General features: G+C 38.3%; 3 protein-coding genes and 1 non-coding gene across 4 annotated transcripts; 2 read left to right on the top strand and 2 right to left on the bottom strand.

Annotated features, from left to right (window-relative positions):
* The first annotated feature begins 54 nt into the window (after positions 1 to 54).
* Positions 55 to 4728, top strand: LOC101315176 (E3 ubiquitin-protein ligase RFWD3-like). The gene is made up of 13 exons (XM_004306210.1): positions 55 to 476; positions 592 to 664; positions 783 to 872; positions 965 to 1009; positions 1102 to 1182; positions 1418 to 1499; positions 1639 to 1697; positions 2311 to 2421; positions 2527 to 2666; positions 2750 to 2789; positions 3620 to 3682; positions 3814 to 4010; positions 4236 to 4728. The coding sequence occupies exons 1-13, from the start codon at positions 94 to 96 to the stop codon at positions 4726 to 4728; spliced, it is 1857 nt and encodes a 618-aa protein (XP_004306258.1). The 5' UTR covers positions 55 to 93.
* Positions 4729 to 5045: 317 nt separating this feature from the next.
* TRNAY-GUA lies at positions 5046 to 5136 on the bottom strand. The gene is given in 2 exon segments: positions 5046 to 5081; positions 5100 to 5136. It is a non-coding gene; the product is annotated as a tRNA-Tyr (tRNA).
* A 2298-nt stretch (positions 5137 to 7434) lies between these two features.
* LOC101300167 (probable xyloglucan endotransglucosylase/hydrolase protein 32-like) lies at positions 7435 to 9400 on the bottom strand. The gene is made up of 4 exons (XM_004304423.1): positions 9129 to 9400; positions 8946 to 9046; positions 8601 to 8818; positions 7435 to 7886 (listed from the first exon to the last, which is right to left on the bottom strand). Exons 1-4 carry the CDS (start codon positions 9322 to 9324, stop codon positions 7520 to 7522), a joined length of 882 nt encoding a protein of 293 aa, XP_004304471.1. The 5' UTR covers positions 9325 to 9400; the 3' UTR covers positions 7435 to 7519.
* An 8688-nt stretch (positions 9401 to 18088) lies between these two features.
* LOC101314881 lies at positions 18089 to 19138 on the top strand. Its single transcript, XM_004306209.1, has one exon. The coding sequence runs from the start codon at positions 18089 to 18091 to the stop codon at positions 19136 to 19138; it is 1050 nt and encodes a 349-aa protein (XP_004306257.1).
* Positions 19139 to 20633: the final 1495 nt, after the last annotated feature.

Here is a 20633-nt window from a genome sequence, read left to right as displayed (position 1 = left end):
TCGTCTCCTCCTCTCTCTCTCTCTCTCTCTCTCTCTCTCTCTCTCTCAGACACACACACAGTGAAGCTCTAACTTTCGATTTCTTGCTCAGCTATGGCGGACCCTCATCCTCACTACGTCGATCTCGACGATGCAGAGTCCACCGAAGACGACGAAGCCTCAGAAGAACCATCCGTCCCCAGCGACGTCGAAGACTCGGAACAAGACGAAGAAGAAGAAGAACCAGACGTCCAAACCAATTCCAATTACGCTATCTATCTCTCCAGAATGGGTCCCCGTGATGAGCCCAGTGAACCGGAGTCGGATTTCAAACCAGGAAACGGCGGAAAGCGGAGAAAGATCGGGAGCCAGGAAACGGCGGCGTTTGAGACCGGAGAGAGCTCGCAGACTAGTCAGTGGAATCCGAATGAAATTGATGGCCTCTTTTGCCCGATTTGCTTGGAGGCTTGGACTAGTGATGGTGATCACTACATCTGGTTCGCACTCGACTTCATTTCTACTGTCAATTTCTTTTTTATGTTACAAATCGTGCACATTTTCGACTGATTCAACTTGATGCTGTTTGTTTATGTGTGCTTTGATGATTCGTAGCTGTCTTCCTTGTGGCCACATTTTCGGTAACTCGTGCATAAAAAAATGGATAGGCCAGTCTCAAAAGCAAAAGGTAATGATTTTTGTGATGTAGCAATACCAATAAGGCAATAATATCTGCTGTTGTGCAAATGATTTGGATGTGATTTTTGTTTTTCGAGAGTTGATGGTTGTACGTTTCCGTTGTGCAGTGTCCTCAATGCAATGCCAAATGCAAGTGGAAAGATGTTAGGAAGCTTTTCGCGTCTCGAGTTATTGCTGTTGATGAAGAATCACAGAAGGTGATTGATTGGACTTTTGTGCAGCCGGTATTCTAGACTAAGCTTAGTGGGACTTGTTGTGATTGACTGATGGGTGTGTTTTTTGTTTGTAGAGGATTCGTTCACTTGAGGGTAAATGTGCTTCTCTTGAGAAGGAGGTAGATGTTCTGGTGGTCTCAATATACGCTCCTTTTCATTATTCATTTGCTACCTTGCTAAGCAACTGTAGGTTTTTGTCTTTTATGTGTAGCGAGCAGAGTGGCATAAGAAGGAAGCTGAATTGCTAAAGGCACAGGGTGTACTAGAACGGAAAATTCAGCAACTTATGGAGGTATGCTTGATTGTAAAGTGTTACCTTTATTTTTCAGACATGTTGGTTGTAGTGTATTTCATTTATTTTTGTTTCTAGTCATATACTGCTCTCACATTTTTCTTCCTTTGCCATACATAACATCATTTAACTTACTCTTGGTGATTCAAATTACATCTTAATGTTACCACAGTCTCAAGTAGTCCACAACTTTCTCACATTTTCCATCTTTGCTCATTTTGTTTGGGGATAATAGAGCAAAACATCAGAATATACTACTGGGACCTTTGAAAGGAGATTTGGGTCTGGAAATAACATCATAGCTGCAAGGTCTTATGGTTAGTTCCTTTATATCCATACTTTAGTATCTATGGACTTTTAGATAAATAGTTTGCAAGTAATAAATATTATCCATCATGGAACAAGACCGTGTTTCCTTCTAGATCATGTCTGATAATCTCCCAACATATTTTGTAGGGGAAACATTTGGCTCTAACCTCTGTGGACAAGCATCTATGTGCAGCTTCAAATTAGAGGTTTGCCAAATTTTCCTTGCTCTTTGCTATGTTCTTTGTTTTACTACCTATCTATCTTTTGTCTTCCACATGGAGGTAAATACACACGCACTTACACATCTATTTGTCTCACTCGGGGGACTAGTTCGGTACAGATTTGTTGTGATATGAATTCAAAGTTCGCCCTGGTCACTAGTAAAAAGGATCAGGTAAAGAATTATACATGACTACACAGGCATTAAAGTTATTAAGAAGTGAAATGGATTACGTGAAGCAACTTGGCCTGCCAAAGTACCAAGGAGCAATATATTATAGCTTAGAATTGCAGTTGGCGCAATTGTTAGATTTTCTCTTGCATCCGAGAACCCTTTTCCACTTCTCCATTCCATAGTTTTGGCACTGCATCAGAAACTGATGTATTAACAGTAATATGTGGACAGTTAAAAGAAAAATTTATACGTATTTTTATATCACTTCCTTTGTTCCATTGTGTTTTGCGATGACCCAAGTAATACTTATGCATATCTATTTTTATCCTCTCGGATCAACTGTGTGCATAACTTTGATTAAGCTATTGCACTCCATTATTCTTTTTGTTGTCCATTCAATGTTAACTTCATATTGAACTTTGTAGAAGGAGTTGTGTGTAGCTGGTGCTCGTGTGTTTGACATCGACGCGTCTAACCAAATTTTGTTAATTGCGCGAAGACATGCTGGAATAGGTGGAAAAGATGTGCTTACCAAAGTAAATTTCCTGTATTGGATATAGTTTTTCTTTTGTTTTATTAAATAGTTTCAACAGGAACTACTTTTAAAGCTCTTTTGTTTTGTTGTAAATATGGTTGTGCAGATGAGCCTGATACCTCCATATGACAGAGATGATGTTGTTCTTCCTAGCTCTATAAGTTCTATCAGGGACCTGCGTATTTCTCCCTCTAATACTAACCTTGCTCTCTTCGCTTGCCTAGGGAAGAAATTGGTAGTTCTCAGGTTTCACCGATATACTTCAGTGTTATTTTGGTATTACTGTCATACAGGTTCTCCAGTTCGCTTATTTGTGCTATTTGTTGCAGTATGGAGAACAACAACATCATAGTTTCCTATGACCTACCGGTAAACTTTCAACCATTATTTATACCGTTGTGTACTAAGTAAAACTAAAGGTCTTGCCTTGAACTTTATATTACGGTTCTATACTTTGCAGCATAAAATCATTTTTCATGATTGTTTATTGGTCCAGGTTACTCAGCATATGCTCTGTTAACTTCTATCAACTATGCTATGTTGCTATCCTATTCTTGGCAGTTTATAGTGTGATTTTATGTTTGTCCGTGTCTGGTGTATATATTTCAAGAAACTAAAGGTCACAATGTGCAAGTTTTTTTAATATGACAAAAGTTCCATGACATAGGATAAATTAGTCCTGTGAGGTGGAACTGGTAGAATTATTGGAAGATCAGTTAATGTAACTGACTCTCTTATTTGCACCTTCCTGTTGACTTGATTTTCTACTTAGTAGCCAATCATTTCGGGGCTTCGCGTTATATCAGTTGTTCTACAGATGGTAAAAGACTTATAGGCAAGGCCAGTCCCTTCTAATCTGAACATTTTGTTTGAGCTAAGCTAACTAAGCATGGCATGTTGCCCTCTTCATCCCTAGTTGAAGATGATTTTTTTTTCTTTATTCAATGGGGGAGGTGGCAGTGGAATTGAATATGGGATGTCTACAACAAATTTGTCATTTTCATGTTAAAGCTGGTAATTTCTGGTCTGTGTTGCATACTTGTATGGCTTGTAAATGAATCACTTGGTGATATGGACTGAGGTGATTTATGTCAATGCAAGCACGTATCTGTCTGTGTCTGTGCGGCCTGCACCTAAATGGGAAACCACTGCATTACTCTTCTTTCTCTCATTTGTCAAGTTGACATGTTTGCTTGCAGGCTGCTGCTTGGACATGCTCATGGGATCTCAACGATTCAAATTATATATATGCTGGATTACAGGTCTGGTGCTACATTGTGTTTATCTCAACAGCTTGCATTATATATATGCTGGCTAAATCCTGTCTTCAGTTTCTTGAATCCCTCTTTTTAATACTTTCAGCATCAACTTGTATTGCTTCTTTTTCTTGCAGAATGGCTATCTTCTGGTGTTTGACATGCGCCAAACCTCAGGGCCTGTTGAATCCCTGGAGGGGCTGACAAACAACCCAATTCATACTGTGCATTCTCTTTCATCTAATACAGCTTTTCCCTTTTGTGTTAGAACAGTGATATCCGCATCAGCAATTGGCTTATGTCTGTGGCGTTTTGGTGGTGCTGTAACAGAGGGGTGAGTAATTATTCTTTCTGTACCTTGTGTTTTTTATGGATCTCAGAGTTTTCTTGATTACTGATAAACTCATTTACCAGCAGACCTTACCTTCATTTTTATGGCTGTGACAAATTTGTTGGATTGGGTCTTCATTTGCAACTCTGCAGACTGCAATTTTTTTTTCGTCTCTTGAGTAATTTTATAACAATTGAATTTCTCTGACTATAATTCAATTCTGTGAAGGCCGATTTTGGTCCCCGAAACAGAGAACCAAGGAGTTTGTATATCTCTTGCCTATTGCCCTAGAACAGATGACATTGTTGCTTCCTATCGCCCCAAAGTTGAATTTTCTGATGAGACAGCCTTTACACAACCAATGCTTACTCCTTCACGTGCCATCGGACAAGGAACAGTCGGTTCCCATGTTCTTTTAAAGAGATCAGGCAACAACAGTCATTTTCTGAAGTTGGGATCTTCAGTGGGCAACGTGTGTGATATCGGATTGCCAAAGTCCGCAATTATCAACATAGAAAATCGTGGCAGGTTGTTTGCATCTGAAGATAAACTATCTTCTGAACTAGTTTTAAAGGAGCTGTCGCCTTTTACCACTGTTCAGCGCCTTAACTTACAGCAAAGTCCTGTTCATGATGTGAAGTATACAGCTTCGTCAAGGAAAGGTCTCCTCAGTTGTTTGAATGGTGACATGCTGCAACTCTTCAGTACCGAGCTTTCATGAAAATGTGTAATCTTCAGATATGTCTTTGAGGTACTATAGTTGCTGTAGTTGTATCATATTAGGTGCTCAGTATTATATTGATCATTACGATTACTACATTTAGTGCGATGTTCGCAACTGTAGGGGAAATGGAAATGAGAAAGATTTTTGCTTTGAATAAATATTCTTCTCTGTATACAGTTTCTTTTCCAATCAGAACTAAGGTAATGTCGAGTTGATTGGAACAATGGATGACGAGCATACATAGTAGATTTCAGGATATTGTTAAAGCAAGGAAATTGCCATAAACAAAAAATAGAAAATATGCAAAAAATTTCTCCGACCTGCCGGATTCGAACCAGCGACCTAAGGATATCTGACGGTTTAACCCACTACAGTCCTCCGCTCTACCAACTGAGCTAAGGTCGGGTTGCGATCTCTGGGCCAAACATAATAATATAGTGGATCATTGTTTGTGGAATTGTGGTCCAGAGCACTCTAGAGCACCTCGATCCTTATTGTCTTTTTCTTGTCATGCATAATTCTGAAGTCATTAAGTAGTACCAAGAATCAAATAGTTGATGGTTTCCGGATAAACATATTCTACCTCTATCTTATTCTTCACAGTTTGTCTATAGAACACTTGATTCTTCTCCGACTAGCAATCTACAAGCAAGACTAACATGAGGTACCATATAAAACACAAACCTATAGGCTATAGATTCCAAGCAGCCAAGCATTATTATTTAGGGAACACGAGAAACTACTCTATATAGCAAAACAACAAACTGATGCAAATCCTCTCGTAGTCTTATGACTATTTTGTATGCTTTTCTTTGTAGACCCCCAAGAAATTGTTGGCCCTGTTTCCTTCTGTTGTACTTAATGATACATGGAGATTTCACATGTCCAATTATTAATCTACACACAACAATTTCAGTTATCAATATCAATATCAATTTCAATTGCAGTTTCACTGAATTATCAATGATATTAATCAACAATACCATCACAAAATGGATTATATACAATATGATCGAGACAATGCTTACTGGTGCTGTGTGGACATCATGCATCTTTGTAACTACTCCAACCAAACATATCATGATGAGGTTTTTGATGAAATTCCAAAACAAGAAGAGGGCTGGAGGCCAAAGAGGATATGGACCCTAATTGGTTAACATATCTCTTTGTTTACCAAAACATTCCATCTTTTTCAGTCCACTTATAATTCCAAAAGCTACCCATGAACAACCCCATCTTTTTCATTTCAGCATCTTAGGCAGTTGGGCCAATATTACTGCATTATTGTTGCTCATATAATCACTAATCATTTTCAAAGGTCATGTTCATTCAAAAAATTAAGAAAAACATGTTATATACACCATACCAAACAAAACATATTATCCCAAAGCAGACATTATGCTAGCTCTACCCTTCTGTAAATATTACTCGATTTGGTTCTTGCAGTATATAGTTTGCAATCCCGTTAACTGTCCCAGTAGGAACTGGTTTTTGCTCCCTGTGGCTTAACATGTGGGTCTTTCTTACAACTGTCTGTGTAAGATTTAACATGATCTGCATAATATGAAATGACTAAACAGGTGAAGATAGGTGTCCACTTGTCTATGCAGCGAAAATTTGTAAATGCTTCAAGAGGGGGGGGGGGGGGGGGGCGGGGTGGAGAGGGAGGGGCTAGTCTTATTTGAACTGAGGTTCATCTGAAGGGCAATGGCATTAAATTTGGTTGGTTAGATGTGTCATGTCAATTTTTGTTAGCATGTCATCTCAATCATGAGAGTTCCTACATTATTACAGACCATTCTTCCTTGGCAGTAAATCTCCATATTCCCATCTAGATTACACTATTTATACTCTTTAGTATCCTAACATACATCACTAATATCTATTAATTTGAGTTAGTTTCACATACCTCATACATGTTCTTACATTTTTTTAGTGTACAAACTATACAACATACGGTAGAAAATACAACTCCAATTATTGTGGTGTGTGTCAGTAAAAGGGGATGAATAATATAGCTCCTCTGAAGTAGGATGTCACAGTGCCAGTAGTGCTGCTATAATGCTCCCTTCAGCTTTTTCACATTTCACTGTACTTCCCTCTCTTTTTTATTTCCAATTTCTGGCATTCAAGATTTTAAGTGGCATTCATATGCAGTGAGATTACGAGTTCTTAAGCTAAAGTACTAAATCCATAGAGGCATAGTTCAGAATAGCTCTTGTGAGACACTACTAGTACCACCAGCTTCAGAACTTAGACTATGACCAATCAGGCAGTCACAAAGTGCCCCAATTTCTATGGCAGTGATTCATACACATAGAACAAAACAAAAAACAAAGAAGAAGAAGAAGAACAAAAGCTGTTGCATTATTTAAGAATTGACAAGTGCTTCTGGGCATTGCATAAAGTAAAAAACCAAGAGCACTGTTCACATAGAGTTGCTCATAATCCATGATCTTCCATCCTTTGGCTTCATCACCCAAGACCATACATCCATTATATTTTTTTGTTTTTGGGATTTGTTTTCTTTGTTTTCTCACTGAGTTGCCAATTTACAGCACATGCACCACTGAAGAACAAATGGAAGCATACAAGTTGAACAAAAATGGAGCACACACCAAATTCCTAATTTTCTTCTTTTGGGGAAGCCTTGGACGTTCAGATTGATGACCCATCTCAAGGCAATTCACACATTTTTCTTTCAAAATTAAAATAAAAACATATTTGATAAGATGATGCACTTAAATGAAGTGAAAACTGAGGGGAACTTCAATATTGAAGCATATGATTAACCCCAACATTCAGGTGTTAAGGAATGGTCCCTCTTGTAATCCCTGCAATAGTCATACACCATATGGTTGGCTTGAACCCATTTCATGACCCGGTATTGTTGTCGGGTCAACCCACCTGACCGGAATGGAGAGGCGGAGACCGGGTGGCACCAGGCAGGGGAATAGGCTGAGCAACCACCAGCTTTGAAATTGGTAAACTTCGCAACAAAAGGTTGGTATCTGTAATCTGCTTTGTATTTTCCATCTTCAGTAGCCCATGATGAGGCATCCCATATTGAACCATAGAGCCACATTGGCCTCAAGGGAAATGTTGCAACACTTTTCCTTTGGTACCTCCTTATGGGCACATCATCCACCAAAAATCTGTAAAAAACAATAACTGATCTTAATTATGTGAATCTAAATGGTAGTATATAACAATTAACCTACCACCAAAGTCAACATTGCATATCAAAATAGAGATAACATAGAATATTTATATGGAATATGGATTAGTTTAATTTTGCAGATCATACTTTTGGCTTTGATGGCAAGCAAGTGACACCAATAGCTTGGCAGCATTAGATTTAGTTCTCTTCTTTTCTTTTTGTTTATGTTAATGAAAGAATGAAACTATGTACGATGGAAACACGTTACTTTCCTTTTTATCTCTATCTTTTTTACCTCTTATTCACTTTATAAGTCGGTCACACGATAAATAAATAATTGTATTCCACTTATAGTAAAATAAGATTATTCAACTACAAACTAAACAGTGGAATGACATTTGTCCAACTAAACAGTGTAATTTCCCTTCTAAAATGTCCTAGTTTGCCACTCTGCTTTTCCTTAATTTCAAAGAAAGAATAAAATGTCTTTTCAGCCTTTATTGGCATTTACCTTTGAAACCAGTTAATGGAAAACATAAGAGATATTTTAATTATTTCATTAAAGTTCAGCAGTAGTATATGGATGAATAGGTTCTGTATTTTTCTAAAGAGTTTTCTTTATTTATGAGATTAATCAAGTATAAAAGCATATTAGCATTTTATGTCAACTATGATTAGCTAAACTAAGATCACACAACAAAAAACTTACATAATCTCCTTAGGACTCCATAATATAGCATAGTGATGAAAATTTTTGGTAGGATCAAACCACAGATGAAACTTCATCTCTCTTCCAATAATTTTTCCATCTCCACTTCCTCTGATGTAAACATTGGTCTGTAAAGTATAGGGCTTTCCAAATGTAGTCCCCAGAAATTCAATATCCACTTCATCATGATACCCTGGATGAGCTTCACTGTTTGAAAGCTGCAATACAGTTCATGATCAACACACTTAATTGAAGCAGAATCCAAGCTTCAAATTATGAAAGCTATAGTTTGCTTAAGCTAAAAGTAAGAAAGTATGTGAAGCAACTTAAGCTCAGTGATCTTACATAGAAAGCTGTTATAACTCCTGCAGTATAACCAGGCTGAAGCTTAATGGAGGAACCAAAGTAACCGGATCTAAATGGTTTAACCGACTTGAATCCACTTCCTGTTGCAATAAAATGAGAAAGCGTGAGCTAACTGAGGAAGCATTAACATAATGAACTAATAGAAGTGGGTACAAATGAGACCTGTGGTTCTGTCAAGCCAGATTGTTAATGCATTTTGGTCTAAGCTCTGATGCTGAGCACCCCAAAGGGTTCTAAACCCTTTATAGAAGCTCATAGTCCTGAATTTAGAACTTGGCCAGTAGCCAGGTGATGGTGGCCAGCCAGCATTGCTTGAAGGTACCAAAAGAGTTAGGAGGAAGAAGAGTAAGAGAGACATGATCTGAAGGAGAGGAGAAGATTGTGTAGAGGGAAAACAGAATAATTGCTTCTGTATAAATGCAGGGGAGTGAGTGAAAGGTAGCTGAAGAGTGAAGACCAAGGTGTATTATATGGAAGGAGGAAGGTAGTACAGTCTGATATAAATAAGAAAATTATCACTGAAATTAACCATCCTTATAAGCCAAAAGAACTTGAATAGAGTCCCTGTGAGATAAGCTAGTAAGATTTGGGTAAGTTAATAGGTTATATGTGACGTTGTATGAAATATAGCTATAGAGAGACAAAGCAGACAGTACTAGTACTTACCTTATAATTCACCAACTACTTTCTTTCCTCACTCTTAATGAGGAAACCAGCTTTGCTTTGGTTTTTCATGGTTGGAAAGCTAGGAAAAGGGGATGTGATCCAGAAGGAGGAGATGGGTGTCTCTTAAATGTGTTGCATCTGTAGCTCTGTGATTCCTTCTTCTTTCACAGGAATTTGAGCTTGTGATGAGTTCAAAAAAAAAAAAAAAAAAAAAAATAACTTCAGCCTCTCAATGATGGCCAGCTCCAAGCAATTTTCTGTATCTTGCCTTAAAAGCAATGCTTGTTGGCTTACCCACATTGTGTCTTTTTACCTTTGCAGTTCTCTTACCACTGTGTCAGCAGCTCTCCATGATGAAATGTCAAATGTTTGTTTCTGTCAAATGTAATTGTAATTCTTGCACCAATCAATTTTCAATTCATGATCTGTAATCTGAATGTGCTACCTTTTTCTTATGAGAAGATTATAGTACTGTGATCATGTCTGATGGTGGATTCAATAATACTATTTTCTCTGGAAAAGTAGAACAAACTACTTATCTCATCTTTCCTCTGAGGTACTAATGGAGCACAATGTTTCAATCTTGAACAAAATTTAGAGGTCGAACTCATCAACCAGTTTACGGAAAACAGTTTATGCAAGAGTAATTATTAGTGTTGATGCCAAAACAGTTGCTAGGAAATGATCAGAAACAAAATGATACAATAAGAAGAACAGATTGAAATTAGGTACAATTAGAAGCATTTTGTAGTAACTATTAGCCAGCTATAGCTAGGGATATAACCCAGATCTAACATATGAATCCAGAGAGATGTACCTAAACCTGTGAAGTTCATCAATGTGGAGAGTGGGTCATTGATATGCAGGAATGGGACCTCTGCATGATTTGATTACAAAGCATAGATCGATTGATTTCGACTTGTGAGGTGAACTGTTGTACGGATTATAAATTTTTTATTCAAACCTTGCATGATTGATTTCATTACCCAAAAGGCATGATTCTCTGAAACTAAACATGTTTTAGACAATGAATTTAACAAGTATTCAAGGGATTAAGATTTAAGCATATATTCATTTGGTAATTCTTCATCTAGCCTTTATTCCGAAAGACTTTCTCCTTTTTCTTTTTCTCTTTTCTTCAGAAATGAAGGTCATCTATTATGTAATTCAACGAACTGTACAATAACGATTTGTTGGGGGGCTTTTTAGAATAAGTCATTAACTAGAGTAAAGTAACCAATGATGCACTATTTGGTAAATGATGCTTATTTGTATAGATTTTGTAGTGAATCCTGATAAAATCACAATGAAATCAGACTATTATTTTCTATTTGGTACTAGAGCAAGTTCAATCCTCTTGAATTATTGCATCCTTTAAGTCTTGAATCCCGAAGAACATCAAATCTACCACCATAAGCCGCTGCATCCACCACATACTATCATATTTTGGCCATTCTCAACCTTAGAAGAACTTGAGCAAGGTTGTAGTTGCTACCACAGAGGAAGAGCATCCATCCAATGCTGATCTGCTAATGTGTAATACATGGAGGGTAACACAACCATGTATGAAGGGTAAGGTTTTAGATTTTGAATGATACATGGATAATTGATACTGGTGCATCTGAACAAATGACTAATAACCCTAACCTTGTGAAAAAGCTTAAACATTCCTCAAAATGTTGTCTCTATTGCTGATTGTACTCTAACTCTGATCTGATATAAATGTTTACGCTTTTTCACAAATTTAGGGTTATTGATCATATGTCAGATGCATCAGTATCAATTTCCAATGTATTACTCAAAGTAACCACCCTTCATACTTGACTGTGCTACATTAGCGAAAGCATTGGATGAATACTCTTCCTCTGTGGTAGCAACTACAACCTTAGCTTGCTCAAGTTCTTCTGAGCTTTTTTTAGTGAACGTTCATGGATGATATTCAGGATTCAAGATTTGAAGAGGATTGAACTTACTCTGATGCCAAGTAGAAAATAATACTTCAATTCTGGTTAATTCGATGACTCTATACATCCCACGACAGGGGTATATATATACAAGTACAAAGGAGTAGTCCATAACTCTGAAAGGAAACAATCTACCTATAACTAAAGGATTCCCTAATTACATAAGAATCCTAATTCTACATGGATTTAGAGCAGTTACTACACGTCTTCCCTAGCCTTTTCCTTTCCCTAATAAATCTTGGAAAGGAACAAATTAAGGCAAAGGCGTACACTCACCATATCGGTCAATCTTCAACTTTCTGTTCAACCAGAAGGTTCCATGACTTCCATCCCTGTCTAGCTATTTGTTTTCATGTTCTATAATGACCTTCACCAAGCCTCATCATTCGACGCTAAACTAAGGTCTTCATCTTCCAGTTCATCATGCTGGTGGTTCAAGTGTGCATGACTGGTGCGTTTCGCCTTCATCTGATATCTTTCTTACTTACTCTGTCGAACCATATTTGTCTAGTCAGACTGTCAGAGACATAGATAATGAAATTAACTTGAAGAAAATTCAAAGGGTAAGTGAAACAATAGCAAAGATGCCGCCGAGAGTACAGTAGAAGGCTGCTTTCACTTACGTTTTCCCTAGACAGCAATGTTGGGAGCTTTTATTGCTGGGTTTTGTCCAATATAATCTCATGAGTTTAGATCTATTCGATCAACCATTAAAGACTAGTCCCAAAGGTATCGATCCATAGTCGATCTGTATGTAATTTTCTTGAAGATGCTGACCACCTGCAGCATTTTATTTTTGTCTTATTTAATACATAGGACCTTAAACAAGTTCCCCAAGATTTCATACCGAAAGTTTTGATTCCGTGGACCATCTCCACTGTTATGCATGCATATATAATGCGGCTAATGCCTCTATCACAGATGTTAATTGTATACCAAGTACTATTGAAAACAGCTAGCTCGATCTGTTCAATAACTAAATTATCCAGCTATATATTATATGATGATCAGAAACTTAGATCGAAGAAGTACTTGCATGCTTATGAAGCTTGTACTAATTTTTACGTTAATTACACTTCAAACTTTGTGATGATCACTAGCTACCGACGAACATATATGAGTATCAGTTTACGTACGTAGTTTTTCATTTGTGTATATATAACCAAATCTAACAAAACCCTAACACAGAATCCACCAAACGCGTTTCCCAGATCTGGTTGTGTGAGACTTGCCAACAACATCAGTCTTTGCTGTAGATAAATCTATGATAATGTTTGCTGGTGACTATGGTATGCTAGTTCGATCTGTATACGATTCAGAATGGAGAAATTAAAGTTCCATATTTGAAATCGTAGATTCTCACTGTTTTGTCGGCGAGAGAAAACGGGGGCCCAAACAAGGAGCTAGCTTGGGGATTGGGGCTCACTTTGCCGACAGATTTTAGAAACCCTAGTTGAGCTCCTCCATGAAAGTCGCACGTACATATTCATACCATGACGTTCGTACCTTCATTTGTGTTTATGGGTGAAAAACGCGACACTGCCTATATATAGCTCTATAGCTTTAAGATCTAGATGTAAATTTAAGTTTAGGTCGATGGTCATGTCACTAGTATCACATGAACTAAACAGCCAGTAGTTAGTCAATCTAGCTAGATATCCTTTGATTTTCATAAGAGACTTTCTCTATTTTATGATCGTGTCAACATTTGTTTTACTTGCTACTGCTTTACTAACTTTCTAGGTACTAAAACTCAATTCATCGGATTCTCGATGACTTTGATTCTACATCTATGCTCCATCATGTGTTACAATTTTACTAATTAATTTTGATGATCAGCAGATGATAATATTAACAACACACTGATGATCAATATAAATTTGAAAATCTTAATAGTCGCACTTATTATACATTCACACAAATTAAAAAGACAAATACTATTACCAAAAATGAATATATATTTATCAATAATAGTCAACCCCACCCTCCATAATTTGTAATGACAATTCAAGCATGCATATTATTATTCTTGTTGGTGTAAAGTGGTTACCGATCAACACTTGTATCCTATATCGGACCAAACATTTCGTCATCAAAGAATCGCGATCACTATAAGAAAAGAGTTGTCTATTTTTCCTAAGAGGACGCAGGATAAGTAGATGATAAAGCTCAAGCAATTCAAGGAATAAATTGTGTGGCACTGAAATTGAAACGTTGTTAATTTAGTAAACGGAATGGGACAACACACAATAGAAATTAGATATTGATTAGGACAGACTTAGATCGATCGATGCCAAAGTTTGAATGTAAAATGTCACTAGCTAGATGCTCAATACATTATGTAAACGACGTAGGATGGAGTGAAAGAACCTTTGCTAAAAGCCTAAAGCTAGCTCTGGAATTGATTGAAGACTACTGCAAGTGATAGATGTATATGAAATAACCGCCCCAATATAATTGTGAGAAGAACATGAACATGAGGAAGCTTACCCTACCGACACTTCGATGGGTCTTAGAGAAGAGGTACCCGCCAAAAATTTATAAGGACTCGATCAGTAGAGACATATAAAATTGGGTCTACCAGACTACCATGTCCAAAATGATCGAATCTATTTTTTTTTTTCTTCATACTTCAACCACTTTCAATAATCTTATATTTCGTTTAAGAAAAATGTGTGAGAAAACCATAATCGAGTAATGCTTTATAAGAAAATTACTTGATGGTTCAATTTTGACTATATATTCTTTTTTCCTTTCAAATCAATACTTCTCATTGGATACTTTATTGGGTGGATCGGAAGGGTAGAACAATCAATATATAAATCTGTAAATATGTCAAACTCAATGAGACTAGAACTACAGTAATCGATCTAGACGTACGTACAGAAGAAAACTAACAATAATCCACATTACCAAAGCAACATCATCATCATCCATATAACCGGCCCTATCAATCAAGAGGACTTTGAGTTTAATTAAGAAGAAAGTGAACACGACTTCTGTAGTCATGCCAAGAAGATCTATCTATCTCAAAAAGCCTTCTAGATTCAAGGAGTAACACCATAAATATATATATATATACACACACACACTATTCTCCAGCAGAGTCGAGTATGTATACATTTTGGTATGTTAGCTAGTTTCACTTCACTCATATATATTTTGATTCAGTCCGAGTAAGCAAATGAACTCGAATACATTTATATGTTCCTTACGGAAAATATAAGCTAGTTCTTAGGTATGAAATAAACGATATCCTTTCTGCATGCCTAAGGAGAAAAGAGGTGCAGAAGGATTGAAGATTCAAGAAAAGGGTTTGGGGCCGGGGGAACAAAATCTTAATAAAGTAAACAAAAGAGGACACACTACTCATTTTCCCCTCCACCTTGTTCATTCCTAATGCGAGTATGATATGAATCTATGATTTGAGGCATAATTTTTTTTTTGAGAGAAATGAATAATTTAATCAAAGGACAAATCAAATTACAAACTAACGATAATAAAAAGTACGAGTCTCAAACTCAATCAAACTAGAAAGATTGTGAGGAAACTTATAACTCACTAATTTATGGGCCGTAGACCCTACAACCGATAATAAAATTCAACAAAGCTAACAAATCTAATACATCCACCACCTATGATCGCTAACATTGTCGTCGTCGTTGCTATCGCTGCTAACAATCGAAAGGTGAGGAGAGATAAATAGGAACGATGAAGCTCGAAAAACTGATGCCAAACAAATCCCATTACACATATCATAAAGACACCCATGACCCAGATGAAAAGCTCCTCCCAAACAACACCGTACAATTCACCATCAAAACCCAAATCATGAAGGAGCTGAGGCTGACGAGAAAGGACCGAAAACCAAACCGAAGAACTAGAACCAAAACCAACGAAAATGGGTGGTAATGAGCCCACGTGCAAGCACCCATAATCTAATAGGTAAATGCCCATGCCAATTGCACTTTAAGCGTCCAGGTACACAAGCTCCCATGAAGGTTCAGAATGGTAGTTGTCGGGTTGTTTGGGTATTGAGTGACTACAAATGTGGAAAAAATTTGAGGCATAGTTGGTGTAGAGAACAATGACAAGTTTGCCATAACCTCTGTCTACCAAGCCTTAAGCTCCTATCTCTACCTCAAAACGATCACATCTAATTGCCAATTGGTTTTGGATGTGAATCTCATACTACTTTATCATGGTATCAGAGCGTGTTACCGACATCCATGTGTGAATGCGTAACGGCCACACGAACTCCACGTCACCCAAGTGTTGTCCACGTGTTAGGCTTGAAAATTCGTCACACATGCAGGGGCGTGTTGAGATATAAATCCCACATCAGGAAAATAAGACCTTGCATGTTGGTTTATAAGAGTTTGGGTCACTCCATCCATTGCCAATTGGTTTTGAATGTGAACCCCAGACTACTTTATCATGATATCATAGCCATGTCAAACAACGACAAGCGTGGCCCGCAGATAATCATTTTCTTATGTGAGATTTATTGCTCTCCAATACGTCCAACACACCCCCTCATGTGCAACTTGACTCTAGGTCTACACGTGGAATGAATTGGGACGGAACAAACCATAGGACACTTGGTGACAATCCAATCGGAACTTTCTAATGGCGAGATAAGAAGCCCGGATCGGGCGAGAGAAGAACCCAAATCGGGCCTATGAGAATTGGAGAAGTAATTGAAGAGGGATCCGCTCTGATACCATGATAAAGTAGTTTGGGGTTCATATCCAAAACCAATTAGAAATGGGTGGAAAGACCTAAACCCTTATAAACCTACATGCAATGTCTCATATTCCCGATGTGAGATTGATATCTCAACACGCCCCCGCCCGTGTGGCGAATTTTCAAGCCTAACACGTGGATAACATTTGGGTGACGTGGAGCTCGTGTGGCAGTTACGCATTCACAAGTGGACGTGGGTAATCCGTTCTGATACTATGTTAAACATCGATAAGCGTGACCCGCATATCATTCTTGTACCAATACCCTCTCAACTTAACTACCTTTAAGATGTTGGGTTTAAATCACAAAAGGCCTCGGTAAAATTGGATATGATCCACTCACTTATAATAGTTATATTTTATTTGTCACTTGTCTAATGTGTGATCTAATCCTCTCGAATACGTCCAACAAGTTAGATCATGCATAAACATGCCACAATCACGACAAAATCCTTTCATCTTCTCATAGGTAAAATCCAGTTCAACCACAATATCATCCATCTCAAATTCCACCTCTTGCCAAACCCAAATTCGACACTATATAACTTACGACTACTAAAAGGGAAAATTTTAAGAACAATACATGACAAATGACCTACTCCTAATTCTGGTGTTTCAAATTTCAAAACATTCATAAAGGTACATGCCATTAAAATCATGACACATTTTTAGTACATGACGTTAGTCATGCCGTTAACTTTATGTAATTTCTTAATTTTCAAAGGGTGATTTCGGGTTTTCTCCATTCTCCATTTTCTTTATATTTGTTCTACTCTTTTTCTATTTATATACTCTTTTTAATTTTGTTAACTCAGACCATAATCTTAATGATTTTGTTGTCTGCAAGTAGATCACTCTATTCCATTTTTTGTTTTAATTTTGGTCTTCCAAAAATTGTTGTTTTGTTACTAGTTCAACAATGAGAATTGGATCTTCTGTGCTAAAAAATGACTTTGCTGCTTCTCAAAAAAATTTATTACTAGTTCAGTAATGTTCTAGGATATTCCATATCTTTCTAGATATTCTTTATGTGTGCCTTTGCCTTATGCCAATAGGATATGTAGTTAGACTAGATCTATGTATTCATATCCTTACTATACTGGTAATGTGTAATTCCCTATATAAAGGGCTCATATCAATGAATGAGATACACATCTTTCACGATTCTCTATTCTCAATTTACTTTCACTTCATGACGTTATCAGCTCTTTGCTCAAACCCTTGAGCTAATAGTTTTTTTTCCCAAACCCTAAAACCAAAAGCCGAAAACCCTCGGCCCTTCCTCGGCCGCCGCCGCTGCTGCCGCCGCCGCCGTTGCCCCACGACTGCCGCTCCCCGGCCGTCCGCTCCACTGCTTCCTTCTCGTCCGATCAAGCATCCAAGTTTTACGGTATGTTACTTTACAACCTAAAACTCTTCAAAGTTCAATAACCTCGGGGGAGATAAAGTGCTTTCTCCTCTTCTTCTACTCCATTCTATGCTTGGGACGGTGTCTTTGCAGGTTTAAAAATCCCGGTTATCCTCCCCAGGTCCAAAGTTGTGTTTGATCAACTTTGGTTATTGCTATTTTGAAGGTATGTTTGATCACCTTCACACAAGTTTTTTCCGGGTCGTGTTTGATCGACTCCGGACATTTAGGGTTGTGTTTGATCAACCCTAGAGAGACAAACCAAAAGCATTGTATTTGAGTACCTTTTTCAGGGTCTCCAACAGAAAACTAATACGACTTGTTCTCTCTTGTATGCAGATGGACAGAGGCATTGAATTTGACGTCCTTGACGCCCATGGTACTGAGTACCATCGTTGGGTCTCGGACATAGAACAGACCTTCATCGCTAAGGATCTGACCGAGACCATATTCCCCGATCCAGATCAGGAACCGCCTAGCAAGAGAACAAAATCTCAGGCATTCATGTTCCTTCGTAAGCATATCGATCCCACACTGCGCAGGCAGCATCAATCCAAGCACGATCCAAAAGATCTATGGGATGCCCTTGCCGAACGCTTCGGCAACATTCACTCGACCTTGCTCCTAGAACTAATTGTTCGCTGGGATGAAATCCGACTTTTGGATTACAAGAAGGTTGATGACTTCAACAGGGATATGCTTTGCCTACAAGCTCAACTGAGCTCATGTGGAGTCGAGAAAAGTGATGCTGACATGATCGAAAAGACTTTCTCGACATTCCCTTCAGCTGCTAAGATCCTCATGAACCAATATCGGCTTGAGTTCACAAATAAGAGGATTACTACATTTAGCGGCTTAATGACGCAACTCCTTATGGAAGAAAAGAATAATATGATCAATGATCAGCATAATTTACGTCCTGTAGGCACCCGGAAAATTCCGGAATCTAATTACAATTGCAACCGGAATAAGAAAGCTCTGAAACGCAAGGATCAACATAGGAATGAACCTTATGCACGTGGGAATCAACACCACCGTGCCTCTAGTTCTCGGGGACAAGGTAGCAGCTTTAGTGGCCGTACCAACTCATGGCGTCGAGACACCGGTGCCGCTGGCCCCAAGGGCGGCGCCGCTCCTCCTCAGAAGCAGCATGCTCGCTCTTCTTCTGCCTTTGATGGTCAATGCAACAGATGTGGGTCCAAGGACCACTGGTCTAAAAGCTGTCGCGCTCCTGCAAATGTTGTTGCCGCATACAAGAAATACAAGGAATTGATGGAAGTCAATTCCACTGAAAACAATGGAGTTGAACATAATGTTACCTTCAAGGTCGCTGACCCTAATGGACAATGTTCTGACTTAGATGCCCCTGACTTTGACGTCACCGGCTAGATTGTTTTCCCTTTTACAAGTCATGATATAATAAGGCATCGTCAGCATGCCATGCTTAGTTTTCTTCTCAATTTCTTTTTTGAGACCCTTATGTACTCTTTTCAGCGCATTAATGAAAGTTTATTTCATGGTTCTTCTTGTCTCTACATGGTTCGAATTGATTTACATCTACCTTAGAAAACATGGCATCAATGCCGTCTTCGGTCTCTCCCTTAAAGGAGGTGACATACGGCGCCGTGACTCTCAAGGAGAGTTACTCACGTGTTTTTCGGTTCAAGTCTTTTACCTATAGCGGATTTTCCATCATCAATTGTTCAACTAGGCTCATCCAAGTTAGTATGATGTCTTAGAATTTTCCGAAATTAAGGAGCTAGTAGTTTAAGTGTGCCTCGCGACCCTCCACGGACATGCTTGGACATACTTAATTTGGAGTTACCGAAAGTTTTTGATTTTGGATTCCTTCTACGCTATTACTCCAATTGCCGTCTTGTAAAAGACGTTAAAGACTTGACAAAACCGGACCATCATCGAATCCCCTAGGTTCTTTGATCATCAACACGTCCCTGTGGCTGAGTTTTCGTCTCCATGCCACCAGCAAGCTTCAAAAACTTTGCTAATGCCAAATCTGTGAAAAAACAGTAATCTGTCCTCCCTGGACAGTCACTTCGTTTGAGCTTTGTGAACAGTTCCGGACGAACCAGACAGTGAGATTTATATCATTGGAAAGCTTTACGAGTCTAGTTTTCAGAACATTTTGTGGTTCGTCCATATCTATTTTAGCGCGCAAAGGTCATTCTGCGCGAGAAATTTTTAGCACTCTCGGGATTGTTGCTACTTTTAGCTTTTTCAATCCTTCTAAATAGCTCGATATCGACCTATTTACTCATATATCTACTCTCTTTTGTAGGTATGTCTCTTGGAGAGATTGAGTGCCTCACAGATAGTGGATCAACCCACACAATTCTAAGGAACCGGCAACTATTTCTTGAGTTAGTGCCTTGTAAATTATCTGTGACGACAATGATTGGATCTTCCCCTGTGATCCTCGGGCGTGGAACCTTTCGCTTTTTTCTGCCTCATGGCATTATGATCCACGTCACGGACGCTCTTTATACCCCAAAAGGGCACCGAACCCTGTTGAGCTTTAAGGACATTCGCGCTAATGGCTTTCACTTGGAAACTCATTGTGAAGATGGAACTGAGTTCTTGTGTATCACTTCTCATGAATACGGACGCAAACGTATATTGGAGAAACTCATGAGTCAATCTAGTGGTCTTTACCTTACTACGATTCGGATTATTGAATCCCATGTAGTCGCCAAACAGGATCTTTGGGACTCTGACTCATACAAGTTTTGGCATGATCTACTTGGTCATCCTGGAAGGGACATGATGATCCGAATTCTGCGTAATTCTCATGGACATCTCTTCTTCAAATCAAAACGAAAATATCTGGGAAATGATATCATTTTGAATCATGGTGGTGACGCCTCAA

Source organism: Fragaria vesca, linkage group LG6, assembly GCF_000184155.1.
Source record: "Fragaria vesca subsp. vesca linkage group LG6, FraVesHawaii_1.0, whole genome shotgun sequence".
Taxonomy (NCBI): domain Eukaryota; kingdom Viridiplantae; phylum Streptophyta; class Magnoliopsida; order Rosales; family Rosaceae; genus Fragaria; species Fragaria vesca.
This window is presented reverse-complemented; position numbering and strand designations above follow the sequence as displayed.